The sequence below is a fragment of the Cebus imitator genome, unplaced genomic scaffold (assembly GCF_001604975.1).
Source record: "Cebus imitator isolate Cc_AM_T3 unplaced genomic scaffold, Cebus_imitator-1.0 Scaffold636, whole genome shotgun sequence".
Classification (NCBI taxonomy): domain Eukaryota; kingdom Metazoa; phylum Chordata; class Mammalia; order Primates; family Cebidae; genus Cebus; species Cebus imitator.
The window spans coordinates 728015-746250 of NW_016107951.1; the positions used below are offsets into that span (position 1 = coordinate 728015).

Below are 18236 nucleotides of genomic sequence, written 5' to 3' on the forward strand. Positions count from 1 at the left end.
ATAATTTTTAATTTAAAAAAAAAAAAAACAGAGGAACTAGATACTACTCGAAATACTCTCTGGCCACATACAAAACAGTACAATCATTTTCCATCTAAAACTCGGCACAATATCAAATATTGGTACTTTTTTAGTAACCACAGTGCATTCATTTAAATTTCTGAGTAGCCATGATACGCCAATGGTTTGCATTAAAAGCATAATTTACTAAATTTGTTGACCTAACATCATTCTACATTTTTCTCTATTCTGTTAATATTAATAAATTATTTTTCTTAGCAATACTCTCAAGTTGAATTTTCTCTAAGTGTATATATTTTGTTTGTTTTAATGTCTGTTGGTGCCACCTTATCTTTTGAGTATTTGTTTTATGTTTTCATTTTTTAATAAATAATCAGACATCATTTATAGCCAGAGTTGGTTGGTAGTTTGTATGTCTTATCTGTAATGTAGTTTGGAGAACAAAAAGCATAATCCGAACCTGAAAATCATCATATTAAGCTAGTTATTCAAATTTGCAGCATTTACTTATTTGTATGGAAACATCAGAATAATGCTTTACAACTATCTTAAGAATGAAACTGAATCTCATAGAAATAATTTGATTAATGTCAAATATAGTATTTTTACAATTTTTAGAGCATTTGTAATTTTGCTAGTTATATTTATATACAAACATTTTAATAAATAGGAATGTATTTCGAGACTATTTTGGTTTGTTTTTATTATGTAAAGCACTTGACTCAAGAATATTTAGTCTGGGCTTACGGTGGTGTGACTCGTTTTCTTCTTTACATTTTTCTACATTTTCCATATTACCCATAGCTCATATGTAGTTCTTTACAATCAGAAAATAATGTCATATTTAAAATAGTGTCAATATTAAGAGGCATACATTGAATTACTTTTAAGTACTATTAACAGGAAAAAAACTGTTTTTAGCACCAATATTTTTTCAAAAGGATGATAAAACTACTGTACTCTCTTATGGCAGGTATGGGATGGCACCAGGACACCATTTCCATCTTGGAGAGTCTTAATACAAGACCTTGTTCTTGAAGGTGATTTAAGCCACATCCATCGGCTACAAAATCTGACAGTAGATATTTTAGTCTACGATAACCATGTTCAAGTGGCAAAATTTCTGAAGGTGATGTTGAATAGAAAAAAATGTTATTTTATGTTTTTATAAATTGTAGTGATTTTTGCCCATGTAAGTTTTTTATATATGGTTACATTTATAGGTGATATTTACAGCTTAGAAATTATTATTATTTTTTTTTTTTGCTTTTTAAGTTGTAAAATGTATGTCACATTAAATTTTAAAAGATAAATCTAATGGGTTAGAACATTTTTTAAAATAATTTTTCTTAAATATCTTAAAGCTAAGCTATACATAACTCTTCCATGAAAATAGTAAAAAAAAAAAAATGTATTGTGTGAAATAATACTGCTTTAGAATGACAGGATAGATAAAATATTATTAATGTTAAGCTTGGTAAACTGGTTTGATAGAATATAGCTTGTAACTTCTTGCTCATTAGTTAAAGACATTGTTAAATCACCTCTAATATGATAAATTGGGTGTGTGTGTATACTGTGTACTTTATAGAATTTGCATACTGTCTTTTGAAATACAGTGAGGTACACAGTTTAGATATGGCAGTATTTAACTATTAACAAAAATCGTAGGGAATATTTTTTCTCTATTGTATCTTCTATTTGAAAGTACTTTTTGTAGTAAACAATGGTATGATAAATAATACAGTAAATAATAAGAGTAACCTTTGCTAGGCACTTCATATGCATGAGTAACCTTTGCTAGGCACCTTCATAAGATAGGTGATGATAGTCATCTTGTTCTACAAATGTGAAGTGAGGCACTCAGAGGTTAAACCAATGATTCAAGATTCCACAGCTAGTTGGATTGAAGCAGGATATTTCCCAAACCCCTTCGAAGGCAGGAACTGGAATGCACAGGCGCTGGAACCAGCCTGCCACTTCAGTGCTGGCAAGGGCGAACTGCACTCACTCAGACCCCCTGTGCCCTACCCCTTGCGGGAAGGGGAACACACAGGTGAGCAGGTGCAGGAACTGGGGCAAGGGCTTTTGGGCCTGGACAGAAGCAAAGTCCGTACCGGCCCTGCAGCAGCATCTGAGAGAGTATCTGTGACCCCTGAAGCCCCAGAGGTAGTGTTGCAGTACTCTTAACTCTGCTGTCCATGGACACCTTAAGTGTTAATAGCTCAGTGGAGGGTTGTTGTGACAGGCTTTCGCACCCACAGTTGTGGCACCCGAGCTCTTGTCCAGCATCCAGGAGTATGCGGTCTTAAGCATAAATTGAAGATGGTAAATGCAGGGGATTTTATTACTGATAAAAGTGACTCCCAGCAGGAAGGGGAGCTGAAAAGGGGATGGAGCAGGAAGGTAGTCTTCCCCTGAAATCCAATCATCTCTGGCCAGGTTCTTCTCCCAAGTTACACCATCAAGCTGTCCCTCTGAAATCAAGCTGCTTTTCTCTGACATCCAGCTGTAGTCTCTGATGGTCAGCTGCCTCTCTTCTCTCTGCTGGCTCAGCCTTGGGTTTTTATGGGCACAGGATGGCATGTGGGGTGGGCCATGGGTGGTTTTGGAAAAGGCAACATTCGAGCAGGAAAACATGGATGCAAGTTCTCACTTTGGGCTGTGATATGAGGCTTTTCAGCTTGAGGGCAGGGTCCTTGCTGGGAACCTGCCCTCTTCTTCTGAGAATTCCCCCACCCTCTGTTCCTATCAGGATGAAGCCAGTGTTTAAACCCATCATGTCTCCTTCCAGAGCTAATCCTTTAAAGCATTAAATGGAAGTGATCTACATCACAAATATCTTCTAGCCTACTTATAGGAAGTTAAAAGAAGACAATAAGAGTAAAGATCTGAATTTCCCTTTTCACTGAATGCCCAATTTCCCTTTATAAATCAGTGGCCATGGAGGAACAAATATATCCATTGTATATTGTATTACAAATAAGTTCACTATCAACACTGTTCTGGGTTGCAGAAAAAAGAATAAAAATTTTAAAAAAAACAAAACAACAACAAAACAAATAAGTTCACCCAACTCAAATCAATAAATTAGATTAAATCCAAGGTCCAGGAAGATACTGACTGCACTTTTTTGTCCTCTATAAGTGTGTACGTGTGCACATACATCAGTACATCAGTGACATATCAGAAAACACTGACTGTTGAAGATTTTTTTTTGACATTATTTCCCTGAAAGATACTATCCACATTGATTCATTTATTTCAAAAGTAAATATACTAAGTCCAGTTCTGAAGGTTTTTTCATAGAAAGAGTTCTTTCATAAATAAAATGAATTTACATTTTAGATTCACCTTAGTTCCACACTCTGCATACCTACCTTCACCATTTAATTCTCTTTTCTTTCCCTATACTGCTTCCATAGGTCTTTCTGTTTCCCCGCTTTTCCTTCTTTTCTTGTCTTAGTCCTAAACAGCACCTATCACAGTGCTTTCCCTATAGTAAGAATGAAGCAAATTGTAGCTGCTGCTGAATGAATGAATCAGTGAGTGCCATGTTTTTTTTTTTTTTTTTCAAATTCTTTTCTCCTTTTTTATGGTCTGCTTTATTTTGCTCACTAGAGGGTGATATGAGCACACATAATTAAGAAAATGTATGGTACTGTGTTTTCTGTAAAGATATAGCATTACATTATTTGTCTGCAATGCAATATAAAAATGAAAAGGATTTTTCTCTGTAATATGACTTTAGATTTTTATTTAATATACATTGACATTACATTTATTTGTTTTCTGACAACCTGTGTAACATTTCTTGTTAATTTAGAAACTTCACTCACATGACATTGATATAAATGAATTCTTCTTGATACTTTCAAGACAACTGTTTAAAATTGCATTTTTCTATCAAAATATCTGGAACCAATTCAAAAGACTTTTGCTGTGTAGGAGCAGGAAGAAAATGTGTTTTTATTTTAATAAAGAGGATAGTATAATGCAATTATAGAATATAATCAACATCTACAAACAATACATTTTAGAGCCTGAATTGCCCTTAACTATTTTGTGTATCTTGTTTTTTAAGTATGTTACATTATTCCCTTGAACATTTTACACAGACTCAGTCACATAAACTGACATTTCAAACCTTTTGTCTAGAAACTAAAGTTTTCCTTTCTAAATCCCAACTCTTAACCAGAAACAATTGTTAATTACAAAATATGCATGGTCATAATTAAGTTTTGACCTTTACTTGACCAAAAACTGTGATTTGATTGGCTATTTTGAGACATATTCAGGGAATTAAAAATAGCAAACCTAAAGAAAAATTCTTGACAGTTTATGAGGAATAATTTGATTATTTCTAAAGGGATAGTCATTTCTTACCAGCCATATTTACTTTGCTTTTTTTTTTTATTAGTGTTTCGGTATAGAAATAGACTTCTATAATAGTTTTTTAAATTGTTTTTATAATTTTTTAGTTATGATTCTTCATTTGTGTTTTCAGAATCTTAATACTGATAAGATTAACCAATACTTATGTTTTATAGTAGAACACCTGGCATATTTCGTAGCATTTTTAGTCAAGCTTTTAAAAAAATACAATGCTGCCTCCATAAGGAATTTTTGATAATAACAACTTATCTTTATGTGAATGACTTATATCTTGGCCTAGAAATTTTGTTATATTTAAAAATACAGTAGTAGAGAAGATAGTATAATAAACACCCATATGTTCACCTTATTTTTAAATGTTCTGCCACATTTATTTCAAACACTTTTACATTTTAGGAAATAAAACCCTACACATCAAACCTTCTTTGTGCTCTGCCTGTTCTCATTTTTTTTTTTTTTTTTTTTTTTGCTCCCCACATCCCTCTCTCTGTGTCTCCACATGTGGGTTTATATGTACACCTATGTTTATTATCCTTTTTCTTTATGTACTTTTTGATAGGGTAAAGCCCCCATCTCATATTCTTCAGAATTGAATTTGACTATTCTCTTTTGTTTTTGGATTTGGTTTTCAGATTCCATTAAAGCTTCTGGGGATTTTGATTGAATTGCATAGAATGTAAAGTTTAATTTGGAGGAAATTACCATTTTTATAATATCAAAGCTTTTAGTATATGAAGATATATCTTTGTCCATGTGTTAGGCCTTCTTTCCAATCTTTTGTAGATCATATATACATGTGCTATACTAATATATATGCATATATATGCACACATATTTTAAAAGAATCACGAAATAATCCAGTCAAAAAGAATGAGATAAAACTAGAAATTTTTATATTTTTTCCACTGTCTCACTTTGAAGACTATGAGGAAAATGAATTTTTTCTTTTTCTTTTTGTGCTTTTCTTCTTTAACTTTCTTTATACTACTCCTGGCTATGACATAGATGTAAGTGAAAAAGGTCAAAGAAGAAAAGGCTTTATCTTATCTCCTCCTCATAAAACCCATGATTCAATGAGAAAAAAGATCTTTGGGAATGAACAAGTAGCACCCGAGACTGTGGGTTTTCTCCTTACCTCCTTTACTGATATCCTACAATAAGCAGAATTGGAAAGTTCATTTAATATTCATCTTTTTTTAGTGTGTTTCCCCTGATAGGATTGAGCCTCCGTAATCTGAAAGTCCAGAAGTCTCCAAAATGCAAACCTTTTGAATGCCAATATGAGATAGTGATCTTTTTGCTTTCTGATTATTCAGTGTACAGAAACTTTGTTTCATGCACAAAAATATTGTAAATATTGTAGAAAATTACCTTCAGGTTATGTGTGTAATGTGTAATATGAAACATAAATGAATTTTATTTTTGGACTTGGGTCTCATCCCTAAGATATCTCATTATGTATATGTAGATATTCCAAAATCCAAAAACCTCTGAAATCTGAAGCACTTCTAGTTTCAAGTATTTCAGATAAAGAATTCTTAACCTATATAGCTTTTCTGTTACGTAAGATGTCTGTTACTTAATCCTGAACTTTTAGGTAGAAAGAGTGGTATCCCTATAGTCAGTCACCCAGTAGTCAGGAGTGCTGTTTTTATACAAATGAATTAAATTTCCTTGTTTGTAACTCCTTTTGTTTCTAAATCCTTCTTCATAAATATAAATGTGATTTAGGTGATCTAGCTGCTGCTTTTAGATAGATGTCAATATCTCTGAATAGCATTCTGCATCTCTTTCATATGAAATCTCCATTATAAGAAAAATCTCAGTGGTCTATAATTAAAGACATTTGTAGGCTACGTTTAGCAAAACATCTGAGATTAATTATGGAACATTTAATTCAAAACTATAGTTAAATCATGTTTGAAGTCACAGAGTGTTTCACACTATGGTGGTGCAGGCACAAATGCAAAAGTTTTCTTTCCAGATAAGTTGTAAGATGGAAGATGTTTATTATTTTTAGATGGTACCACACTAAAATTTCTTCTTAGTATTCTTGTAATGACAGTATCTTAGGGATCATATTTAATTAATCCTTAAACTAGTTAAAGCAAGACATTTTCAGAAACCTTAGTCAAATAGAGGGCTTGAATTCCATTTAGGTAATGGATTTCTTAACCATTGTATTTTATTGATGCAAAGACAGAATTTTTTTTTCAAAATGGAAAAATCTATTAGAATTGAATGTGTGTGTATATGTACGTGTGTGCGCACATGCGTATGCATGCACATGTCCATATGCTTAGTTTTGATCTAGTGTCCATGCAGCTGACATTCAGCCACAGTGGTATAGCATACTTTGCAGATACTTTAGTATATTTTCTGATTGGTCGGTGCCCTGGTTGTTGTTGGTCGTTGCCCCATATTAGTTATTAAAGTTTTAAATATCAGAAATATTTTAATTTTCCCCTGCTTTCTAAATAACAAATCATCTATTTTTAGGTTGGAAGCTTTCTTAGAATCTATAGCCTTCATACCAAACTTCAATCAATGAATTCAGAGAATCAGACAATGTTAAGTTTAGAGTTTCATCTTCATGGAGGTACCAGTTATGGTCGGGGAATCAGGGTCTTGCCAGAAAGTAACTCTGATGTGGAGCAACTGAAAAAGTAAGGTTTTAATGTAAATATTTAGAAAATGTGAATAAGGTATTCATTAAGCTGATTTCTAAGAGCATATTGTTCCTGGGGGTTCTGATAGGTTCCTGTTTGATCCTTATAGCCTTTTGTGCCATTCTCCATGTTTTTAAGTAGATGAGGCAAATGAAACAAATCAACTGATTATAGGTTCGTATAGCTAAGTAGTTGCAGAGCCAGGGTTATAGTTGAAGTTTTCTAACAGTTAAATTCTGGCTTTTACAGTCATGCTTCTCTTGTATCATTTGCCACACTGTCCAAGTACAGCAATATACAGTGAAAACTAGACCTTAGCCAAAGTTAGGAAAATTTGATACATATCTAAGATTCCAAAAATATTTAATTCTCTCATAATGTGTGTGTGTGTATGTATGTATATTTCTGAATTGCCACCAATTAAATAGATAACACATGTTTTGGTGTGCCACTTTATTTTAAACCTTTTGAAAACATTTTTAAAACTTACATGTGCCAAGAAGTAAATAGTATCTTAAACCTGCTATATATTTAGTTCTCTTTTTCCCTCAGTGTTCCTAGCAAGTATTGTGTGCAGAAGCATTTTGGTCAATATACTAGAAATTTTAAAAACCTGCATATCTTCAAAGAGAAAACATACTGTTCAGTAAATTTAAATAACTTTTGTCTAAATTTCAATTCATTGAAATCAGTGTGACTCTAGCTTCTGTTTTATTACTTTTATATCAATTTTACTGATTTTAATATTGCTATAAATAGCAACATAGTATTTAGCTTCTTGAATCTAGAGTGAGATTGTTAAGACTCAGAATGCCATTTGTTAAATTCCCAGTTTATTTTTGTTTACAGTATTTCATCATTCTGCTGTTCCATTTGTATCTTTCTACACTCAACTTTTTAATTTTGAGGGGCCTCAGAACCCTCAGATAATCTGGTAAAAGCAGTAGTCCCTTAACTGAAGAATGCATATACACACAAAATTTTATATACAATTTCAGTGAATTTCTGGATTTTATGGGTAGAGCTAAATTTACTATATTGACTTTGTTTTATGCAATTTGAAATTCTATTCTTTCAATTATAGGGATTTAGAATCTGCAAATTTGACAGCCAATCAGCATTCAGATTTCATCTGTCAATCAGAACCTGACGACAGCTTTCCAAGTAAGGACAATCTTTAACATTGACAGTTTAGTTCCTGCTAAATAAAATAAATAAATTAGTTTTATCAACATAATTATTTTTAATGCCTTCTCGTTGTCTCCCTTAATAAAAATTTCACATAGTAGAGGAACATACTAAAATCTTTGTCTGTGTCCTGTGCCAAAAAGTAAACATGGTTTCTTCCTAAATTATATAATTACATTTTCAAACTGGATGGTAGTGATTATTTGATTAGGATATATACATACCGTGTGTGCATATGCACAAGAAAATCTGTATTGATTTCATAGACAACTATTTTGCTTATAAGTTTTTAAAGGGAACAAAGATTGTTTTTGCCACTTATTTCACATAGCCCAAGTACTTTTTGCTCATACATATGTTAGATGTATACATAGTTCCTAGTCTTTATTGAATTAATCAGTCATCTAATTACAAAATATTAACAAACAGTGGAATGTATCCTTATAATATTGTCTACCTGAATAGGTGGCTCATCAAATCTGCACTTGAAAGCCTCAATGTGTATTATTTTTTTCTTTACCACTTAGTGTTAATTTCTGGGTTTTTGTTTGTTTAAGAGACAGGCTCTTGCTCTAGTAACCAGGCTAGAATGCAATGGCATGATCATAGCTCATTGCAGCTTCAAACACCTGTGCTCAAGCGATATCCTCTCACCTCAGCCTCCTGAGTAGCAGGGACTTATAGTCCTGCACATGCCAACACACCTGGCTATTTTTTTTTTAATCTTTTATTTATTTATTTATTTTGGTAGAAACAGGATCCCACTATAAGTTGCTCAGGCTGTTTTCTACCTCCTGGTCTCCTGGTCTCAAGCAGTCCTTCTGCCTTGGCCTCACAAAATTCTGGGATTACAGGCATGAGCCATCACGCCTGGCCTGTCTTACTTTCTATTTCTGCATTTTGGGAACTAGAACCTAGGTCACTTTTCTCTGTTTTTTGTTTTGTTTTTTTTAACAACCGAACTTCTACCCTTCTATGATCCAAAAAATCATTTTATGAGATTCTTAAAATGATTTATTCTCTTAACATCCCAATAATGTTAAGCATGAAAATTAACATGCATTTCTTGGTAGACACTTAAGTGCCTGCATGCATTATTATTTTAATTCTAACAGCACTCCTATGAGATGAATTATTCTCTCTCTCTTTTACAATGGGAAACTGAGGCTTTGATGGATGGATATCATATAATTTGTCCACAGTTACTTAGCTGTTAACCGATGACAAAGCAAGACAGATCCAAATGCAGGCTATTTGACTTCTTGTATATATTTTACATTTATTTTCCTAATTCCGTTTTAAAACTCTCCATATTTTAAACTGCTAGCACCCTGGTGATAACATTTTAGCCTGGTGTATGATTACTTGAACTACCATTAGGAAACTGATTTAGTTCAATTGATGATCATTTGGAGACAGTATAATTTGTAATTATACTTTTTACAATCTCTTTCTCCTTTTAAAATGACTCTTTCATTATTTTTAAAGTGCACAGTAATATATGTTATAATATCTAGTCGAATAGCTTTCACTGTGCCCTTATTCCCTCTCCCTGAGGTAAGATTAACACTTTAGTGTGATTTCTTCAGTCGCTTCATCTTTATACAAACATATATATAAACAATATGACTCTGGCCTTTTTCTTAAATTTTTACCAAAATGAAATCACACTATAATAAATAATTGCTTTCTTCAACAGTATGTCATAGACCCTTTTTTCTGGGCTAATTCATATGACTCAAATTCATTATAGTTCCATCATAATAATAGTACACTTTTTTACATTTTTCATTTAATAGACCTTGAGATCGTGACCAGTTTTTTGCTCTTACAAATAGTACTTTAATAAACATCCTTGACTATATGTACTTCCATGTTTTTAATTCTCCAGAATAAACTCCTAAAAGTGAGGTTCATGTATCTAAGGGTACGCACATCTTTTAATAGATGCTGCCAGATTATTTACCAAAGGTCATAAGAATTTATATCCAAATAGCAGCACAGAAGAATGTACTTTCTTCACATCTTCATGGTATGGGAAGTTAACACTATAATTTTTAACAATTCCGCAGGTAAAAGGCGTTTTCTAACTTAATTTTCCTGACTACTTGGAAACTTGAAAATCTTATTGTATTTTCATGAATGTTTTTAATTCCTTCTTCCTCAGATTGTCTGCCCTTTACCCTTTATCTGCTTTTCTGTTGAAATATATTTTTGTCAGTTTGTGGGCAGCCATGTGTGTTTTACACAGTTTCTTATTTGACTACTTTTATGGTTTCTGCCATTGTTTCCATCTCATGTTGTAATGGCCAATATTAGTTACTACATTAGATGTATTGAAATTGTACATTCAAGTCCTCTTGACTTGGATTTTTAATACTATTTATTAGCAATATTGAGGATAAGGGACTGACTAGTCATGCATATGTTTGTGTGTGATGCCCTATAATATAAATTATAAAAATGTAATATATTTTCATATATAGTAGAATCTAAGCTAAAGTATTTATAAAATATAGATTTTTAAAGTCTTAAATTCTTTTTAGAAAACATTTTGTAACCTTATTGCTATGACTACTACTTTTGCTTTCCTGTTAGAGTAAAATCCTATTTTGTGATGTTCATTGGGTCCTTCTATTAAATTGCATAGTTTAATATTTTTTTCATCTCCCCTTTTATTTCTTCTACACTGTATTTTTTCAACATAATAAAAATTTTCATACATGGTACAGTTAAAACAATTGTACTTTGAATAATCAAATACCTACCACCTAGATTCTCCAATAAATACTTTACTCTGTTTGCTTTGTCACTTGTGTATTTATTTCTATATGCCTTTTTTTTTTTTTTTTTTTTTTTTTTGGAGATGGAGTCTCACTCTGTCCCCTAGGCCAGAGTGCAATGACACCATCTTGGCTCCCTGCAACCTCCACCTCCTAAGTTCAAGTGATTCTCCTGCCTCAGCTTCCCAATAGTTAGGATTGCAGGTGCTTGCCACCATACCCAGCTAATTTTTGTATTTTTAGCAGAGATGGGATTTCACCATGTTGGCCAGGCTGGTCTCGAACTCCTGACCTCAGGTGATCCTTCCAACTTGGCCTCCCAAAGTCCTGAGATTACAGATGTGAGCCACCGCACCTGGCCTGTATGCCTCTTTTCATTCATTAATTTATATTTTTTACACATTTCAAGGTAAGTTGCAGACATAAGTACACTTTCCAAACACCTTAATATGAACATAATTAGCTAGAATTTTGTAGTTATTTAGAGTTCTTTTTTTATTTTTGAGGTAAAATTACTTGCAGTGAAATGGACAACTTAACCATTTCATGTAGCACTCCATGTGTTTTGGCTAATACATAAACATGTAGATTTGCTGTTCTAGAATTTTGAAAAAATTCAATCATATGTACTCTTTATGTACATACTAAAGTTTTTGAGATTTATTCACATTGTTGCATGTATCACTAGTTTGTTTCATTTTTAATACCTAGCCACAGGATATGAGGTAGACATTTTTTCTTTAGGAATTTCTAGTTGTGGCATCATTTGTTTCCTTTTTCTGTTAGATGGCTTTAGTATCTTTATCAAAAATCAAGGGAGTATAAATGTGGGCTTATGTCTAGGCTTTCCATTCAATACTTACTAGTATAGTGTGAAGTATGCATTTTTCCCCATACTAAATTTCGAGTTTTTGCAGCACCATTTGCATTCTCCTTGAATTGCAGTGTTGCTTTAGTCAAAAATCAAGACAGTGAAAATGTGGGCTTGTTCCCAGGCTCTCTGTTTAATTTAATTCAGTTGATTTATTTGTCAATCCTCATGCTAGTGCCATGTTGTCTTAAATTACTGTAACTTTGTAGTAAGTCTCGGAGTCATGTACGTTGTCCTCCAATTTTGTTCTTCTTTTATAAAATGTTATTTAATATTCTAGATTTTCTGCACTTCCACATAAGTGATAGAATCTGTTTTTGAATTTCCACAATAAAGCCTCTGCTATTTGTTTGTTTGTTTGTTGTTGTTTTGAGGTAGAGTCTTGCTCTTTTGCCCAGGCTGGAGTCCAGTGGCACAATCTCAGCTCATTGCAGCCTCTGCCTCCTGGGTTCAGGCGATTCTCGTGCCTCAGCTTCCTGAGTGGCTGAGATTAGAAGCTTGTGCACCACACCTGGCTAATTTTTGCATTTATAGTAGAGAAGATGTTTCACCAGGTTGGCCAGCCTGGTCTCGAACTCCTGACCACAAGTGATCCACCCACTCTAGCCTTCTAAAGTGGTAGGATTACAGACATGAGCCACTATGCCCGCCCTAGCCTCTATTTTTGAAGGATTATGCTGAATCTACAGATTAATTTGGAGAGAATTGATAACAATATTGAGTCTTCTAAATCGTGAATGTGGCATATCTCACCATTTATTTATATTTTTTTCAATTCGTCTCAGCAATGTTGCATAGTTTTCAGTTCTACATTGAAATTGTAATGGACTTAATTCTTTTGCCTTTTCCTTTTTATAGGCTCTGGATCAGTATCATTATACGAGGTGGAAAGATGTCAACAGCTATCTGCTACAAGTAAGATTGTGCATCCTTTTTGAGATACGGGCACAGTAATGAGCATAATAAAGTCTGCTTCTGTATTTCCCAACTAATCCATTTCTTTCTAATAGTAGAACACATATCCTTGAAAGCTAAAGCATGTCCATATTTAACTTTCTTCTTCTACATTGTCCATAAAACAGATATATGTTTTAAACATTAAATACGTGATGTATTTTAAGTCATGTATCTCTGTTAGAGTTGCATGACTTAAGCTATTAGGTGAAGAGTTATCCTGTCACACTATGCATTTAGCAGTGTACCATAAAGAAGCTCCTTACAATATGCCTCAAAATTTTAATTTAATTTTAGTAATGATAGTGTGTCTATCAAATACTCTCCTTCTGTAACATCAGCTAAGATTTTAAAAAATTTTTCAGAAAAATATTTTAAACACAAATATATTAAATGTGCTATTGTAAAAAATTTAATTTCTCACATTGCAGAAAGAAGTACAAATATGAATGTGAGAAGGCTTGATAAAAGCTTGTAATGCTGTATTGTAATTGGAGGTGCCATTATGTACTCATGATTTTATAGATAAATACAGAAATAGATGTAGCTATGTGTATGTATGATACACATATATTCACACACATACACATTCCTTTGTATTGTAGGGGTGTGTGTACCTGCATATCTGTGTGAATATGTATTCATATATACCCTCTCTCTCTCTCTCCATGAAAGGGCATAGACGCAGCAGCACTCTAGTTGCACTAAGCGCACCTAGTGCACAGATCTTGGGTTATAAATAATATCTCTCTCTCAAAGGAATCAGGGCTTCTTCATGAAACAGCAGATTTCAGAACTAGAACAGGGGAATTACAAGATTAGTATGGAGTAACTTTGTAGTACTAGAAAGTAAGGAGGTTCTCAGTTAATGAAACTTGTCAAATGGCTTATGATAGAATATATCTAACCTGGGAACATCTGAGCATCAAAATAAATAATGTTAGTACTAATTGAATAAGGTAGGAATGCATGAGCCCATGTTGATGATAATTAACAAAAGATAAAGAAAATATATGGAGTTAAGTGAAAATATCTTTCTTAAAGTAGAATAACAAATATAAAAGGGATAATGAACTTAGAAAAAAAATCTCCATTTTGTACCCATTATAGTAATTGTTGAGATAGTTGTGAATCTGTGGATTCTAAACTATCAGGATATTTGAAGAAAAATGAGATATTTATATTTTCTCTAGTATATTTTTGTTAAATACAAGGGGGAAACAGTAAGTTTTTAGTAGAGAAGTGATTGGACACTGCCTTTACCAGCTAAGTAAAGTTAGGCTCACATTAATAGTAACATTCACTTTGTATGCCTCTCAATGTGATACACTGAGAAGCACACAGTACCACTTGTCCATTATTCCTGCCAAAAATGCATAAGCTAAATCTGAGCCTGAGGAAGAACCAGACACACCCAAATTGGTGTTTATTCTACAGAATAAATGGACTGTACTCTTCAAATATATCAGTGTCATGAAAGACAAAGAAAAGCTAAGGATCTGTTTTACATTAAAGAAGTCTAAAGAGACATGAGAATTAAGTGTAATACATGGTCCAGGATTGGATCTTACACTTGAAAGTAAAATGAATGCTAAGAAGAACATTTTGAGGACAATTGGAGAAATTTGAGTAATGTTTATTAATTTGATTATAGTTATAAATCAGTTAAATATTCTAATGTTGAAAACTGCCCTGTAATTATGTCAATAAAATGTCTTCTTGTGAAATACATACTGGAGAATTTAAAGGAAAGGAGGCATAATGTTTGGTAGTTAGATGATTCAATAATGTTTTTGTGGTGAGAGACAGAGATAAAAACAGACCCAAAGACAATGATAAATGTGCAAAAATGTTAACAATTGGTAGATCTTGGTGAAGATTTTACAGAAGGTCTTTGTATTGTTAATGCAATTTTCCTTAAGTTTGAAAGCATTTTAAAATGAATATTTAAAAATTTCCGGTTAAAATATGAGTTTGAAGCAATTGTTGTTATCACTGTATAGCAATTTACACTAAATTGATCAGGTCTGCCAATGGTTTTTTAAAAACAATCGCCACCGCAATAAAATGTTCCACTGTAAACTCTTGGCCATTTGCTCCTTGAAGGAAAACTAATTCTGCAAGAATTTCATTGGCTTAAAGCTCGGTACTGAAAGGAATTGTTTTCACCAATGAAGTTAATAAGATTTGTATATCATTTCTATTTTCTAAAACACACAAAACTGTTAAGCTAGAATGTATAGCAAGCTGTTGCCTTAAGCTAAGAGTCACCAGCAATTTTATACTTTCCCCAGTAAAAACTGATCACTACAATCCCAGACCTTCTTTCCACAAGTAGCTGAGGAGACCTTTTGTACCTGTTTCCCAGGCAATTGCTCCCAGTGCTTTTGTCTAGCTTTTTTTTCCCCAGTTTGACGCAACTTCCTCTTCCTTTTCCTCTTCCTTCTCCTGCACTCCCTCCTTCCAGCTTCCCAGACTTCTTCTCCACTACTACACCACTCCCATGACGGATCACCCTTAATGTCCCTTCCTGTTCTTAACAATCTGATTTTATAAATGATGGTTCAATAAAAAGTAACTAATTTGAAACATCAAAGAGCCTGCATATAATATTGGGCCAATGTGTTTTCTTATAGACACTAATTAGAACTTCAGTGTCTAATTGTGTCAGACACCAGTTAGAACTTAAACTGTTGCCTAGTATATTATTTTCTTAGCTAATAAACCTTGCTTTTTTTTTTCTGTTAGCCAGATTTCCATTAGTCCCATATAAAAATGCTTTTTTGAACACTTACTAAGCAATTATTTCTTCCCCAGATAATCCAGCATTTATTAGTATACATTTGTTGAGCACTTACTATGTGCCTGGCACTGTGATAGTGGACCTTGAGTGTACATCCGGGAATAAAGACATAACCCTTGCTTTCATGGAGTTGACAATAGAGCTTAATTAGATTTTATAGTACATATTTGGTTCAGGATGATGCATGTTATAAATATTCTTATTATGATTTAATATAAAAATTCTTTACAGTACTTACAGATCATCAGTATTTGGAGAGGACACCACTATGTGCCATTTTGAAACAGAAAGCTCCTCAACAGTATCGCATCCGAGCAAAATTGAGGTCATATAAGCCCAGAAGACTATTTCAGTCTGTTAAACTTCATTGCCCTAAATGTCATTTACTGTGAGTATTTTCCATAATAAAACAGAAGTGTTCATATTATTTGTGTATATGTGTGCACATATGTATAATTTTGTGTCTTAGGAATAAGTAAATTGTGAATATATGTATTATATTTTCAAAGAATGGTAATGTTTTTAGGTAAAATACTAAATTCTTAGAGAATAAATTCTTTGATAGTAATAAAAGTGGGTGCTATTTTTAGATCTAAATTCAGCTTAGTCATTCTGATAAAAGCAAATGAGAAATAATAAATGAATGTATTTGGGCAGGCTCATTTGTTGCAAAAGTATCTTCCTAAATATAAACGTTTATTAACTGAAATTTTTGAAAAGGTTTGTAATTACATGAAATTTCTAATTAAGTGATATAAATATATAATAAATGTATATAATGGTTTTGTAATCCTTTTGCTAGAAAATCAACTCAAGACATATTCTGAAAATCATTTTGAAAAGCTTATCTTTTTGTTGCAATTTACCTACCTTTCCTCTGAATATCGAAAATGCTGTTTTGGAAAATGTAGATAATTGATATATTATTTGAATGCCATAAATTGAGTTTTCACTAAAATGTGCTACAATGTATAAGTATATATGTACATAGCCATATATTTGTATGCTTATAAATTGTGACTATCTGTGTTCATTAATATACATATATTTTCCCCTCCAAAATTTGGGTATAATACTGTTTGAGGAGATTTTTTTATTATAAAATCTTAAATAAAAAGTGAAGGAACCATCTTTACCCATTTGAGCTTTGGGATTAAAATATATATATAAGGATTTTAGATAATTCTTCAAGTATTGTCAAATTTTGGCTCATTGAGTATCATAAAATATAGCTTTGTAAAATAAAACCATTCTGTGTGATCATTTTTTAAACAAATAAGGACATTATCTCAGAAATTAACAGAAACTATCTAAAGTTACACAGTTGGCAACAGAACCAGAATAAAGCCATAAACCTTTTGTTTCCAAATTCTGTCATTTCTACTACATAATACTTAACCATGTGACTTCTTAAAATTATTAATTATAAACAGAATTGAAAATAGTGTTAGGTTAGAATTACTCTTTTCCCTAAGTGTGGTCAGTGGATATTTAACTGGAGTGAAGACAGGGGGCCACTGCATTTTTTTTCTCCTACTGGGAAATTTAGCATTCCTTACAGAGGAGAAAAAAACAGTGCTAGGAATAATTATAAGTAATTTTGTATCACAAAACCAGGCATGAAAATTGCTAGCAGTTAATGTAATTATGATTTGGATATGCTTACACACAAAATATCAAATATTTATCTATTGAATAAAAGTTATTTATTCTGCAAAGTGAATTAGCTCCATAATTTACATAATTTAAGAAAAAGTAACTGATTCATCTGCATGTAAGAATGATACTTTTTAATTAAGTAACATGTTAAAATTGAAGTTTTCAAGCTCATACCAAAATTGATTTCTGTCATTTCATTGTCAATGATTTTAGGCAAGAAGTTCCACATGAGGGCGAGTTGGATATAATTTTGCAAGATGGTGCAACTAAAACTCCAGATGTCAAGTTACAAAATACATCATTATATGATTCGAAAATCTGGACCACTAAAGATCAAAAAGGACGAAAAGTAGCAGTTCATTTTGTGAAAAATAATGGTATTCTCCCACTTTCAAATGAATGTCTACTTTTGATAGAAGGTAAGATACTTAAGTCACTGTTCTGTTAGAATACTGCTTTTGCATAATTTTCCTAATTAATTATTGTTTAATATACTTTATAGGCTACCTAGTATGTATAAAGTAAAAATAATATTTAAATTTTACAAAATTGAATATATATGTTAACTAGATTCAAATATATATACACACGCACATACATTTATCTTAATTACCTTTGAAATTGTACATTAGATTCAAGTGTTTACATTTAACTATATTGTTTGTTTGCATTCAATTTTGTCATGGCTGAGCTGATTATCTAGTTAAGTAATGATAAAGAGGCTGATTGGTTATGTACTGTTGCTGTTTTCTTGGCCTCTGGATGTCACTATTGTTTCATAAAAATAGGGTGAAAATCATCTACTGTATCTAAATCAAGAAAGAGACCATGGAAGCAAGATAACTTGATAAGCTATAAATGAAATTTGTCATGTTTGTTTTTTCATTTTCTTT

General features: G+C 32.4%; 1 protein-coding gene across 6 annotated transcripts in view; it reads left to right on the forward strand.

The window, feature by feature from the left end:
- POT1 (protection of telomeres 1) overlaps positions 1–18236 on the forward strand; it is a 108826-nt gene that overhangs the window by 72626 nt on the left and 17964 nt on the right. For all 6 annotated transcript variants that reach the window (XM_017517550.2, XM_037734576.1, XM_037734577.1 and 3 more), the window contains 6 exons: positions 995–1150; positions 6916–7082; positions 8170–8249; positions 12786–12842; positions 15916–16072; positions 17557–17762. In XM_017517550.2, the coding sequence (XP_017373039.1) occupies positions 995–1150; positions 6916–7082; positions 8170–8249; positions 12786–12842; positions 15916–16072; positions 17557–17762 (823 nt within the window). The remainder of the gene's footprint in view (positions 1–994; positions 1151–6915; positions 7083–8169; positions 8250–12785; positions 12843–15915; positions 16073–17556; positions 17763–18236) is intronic.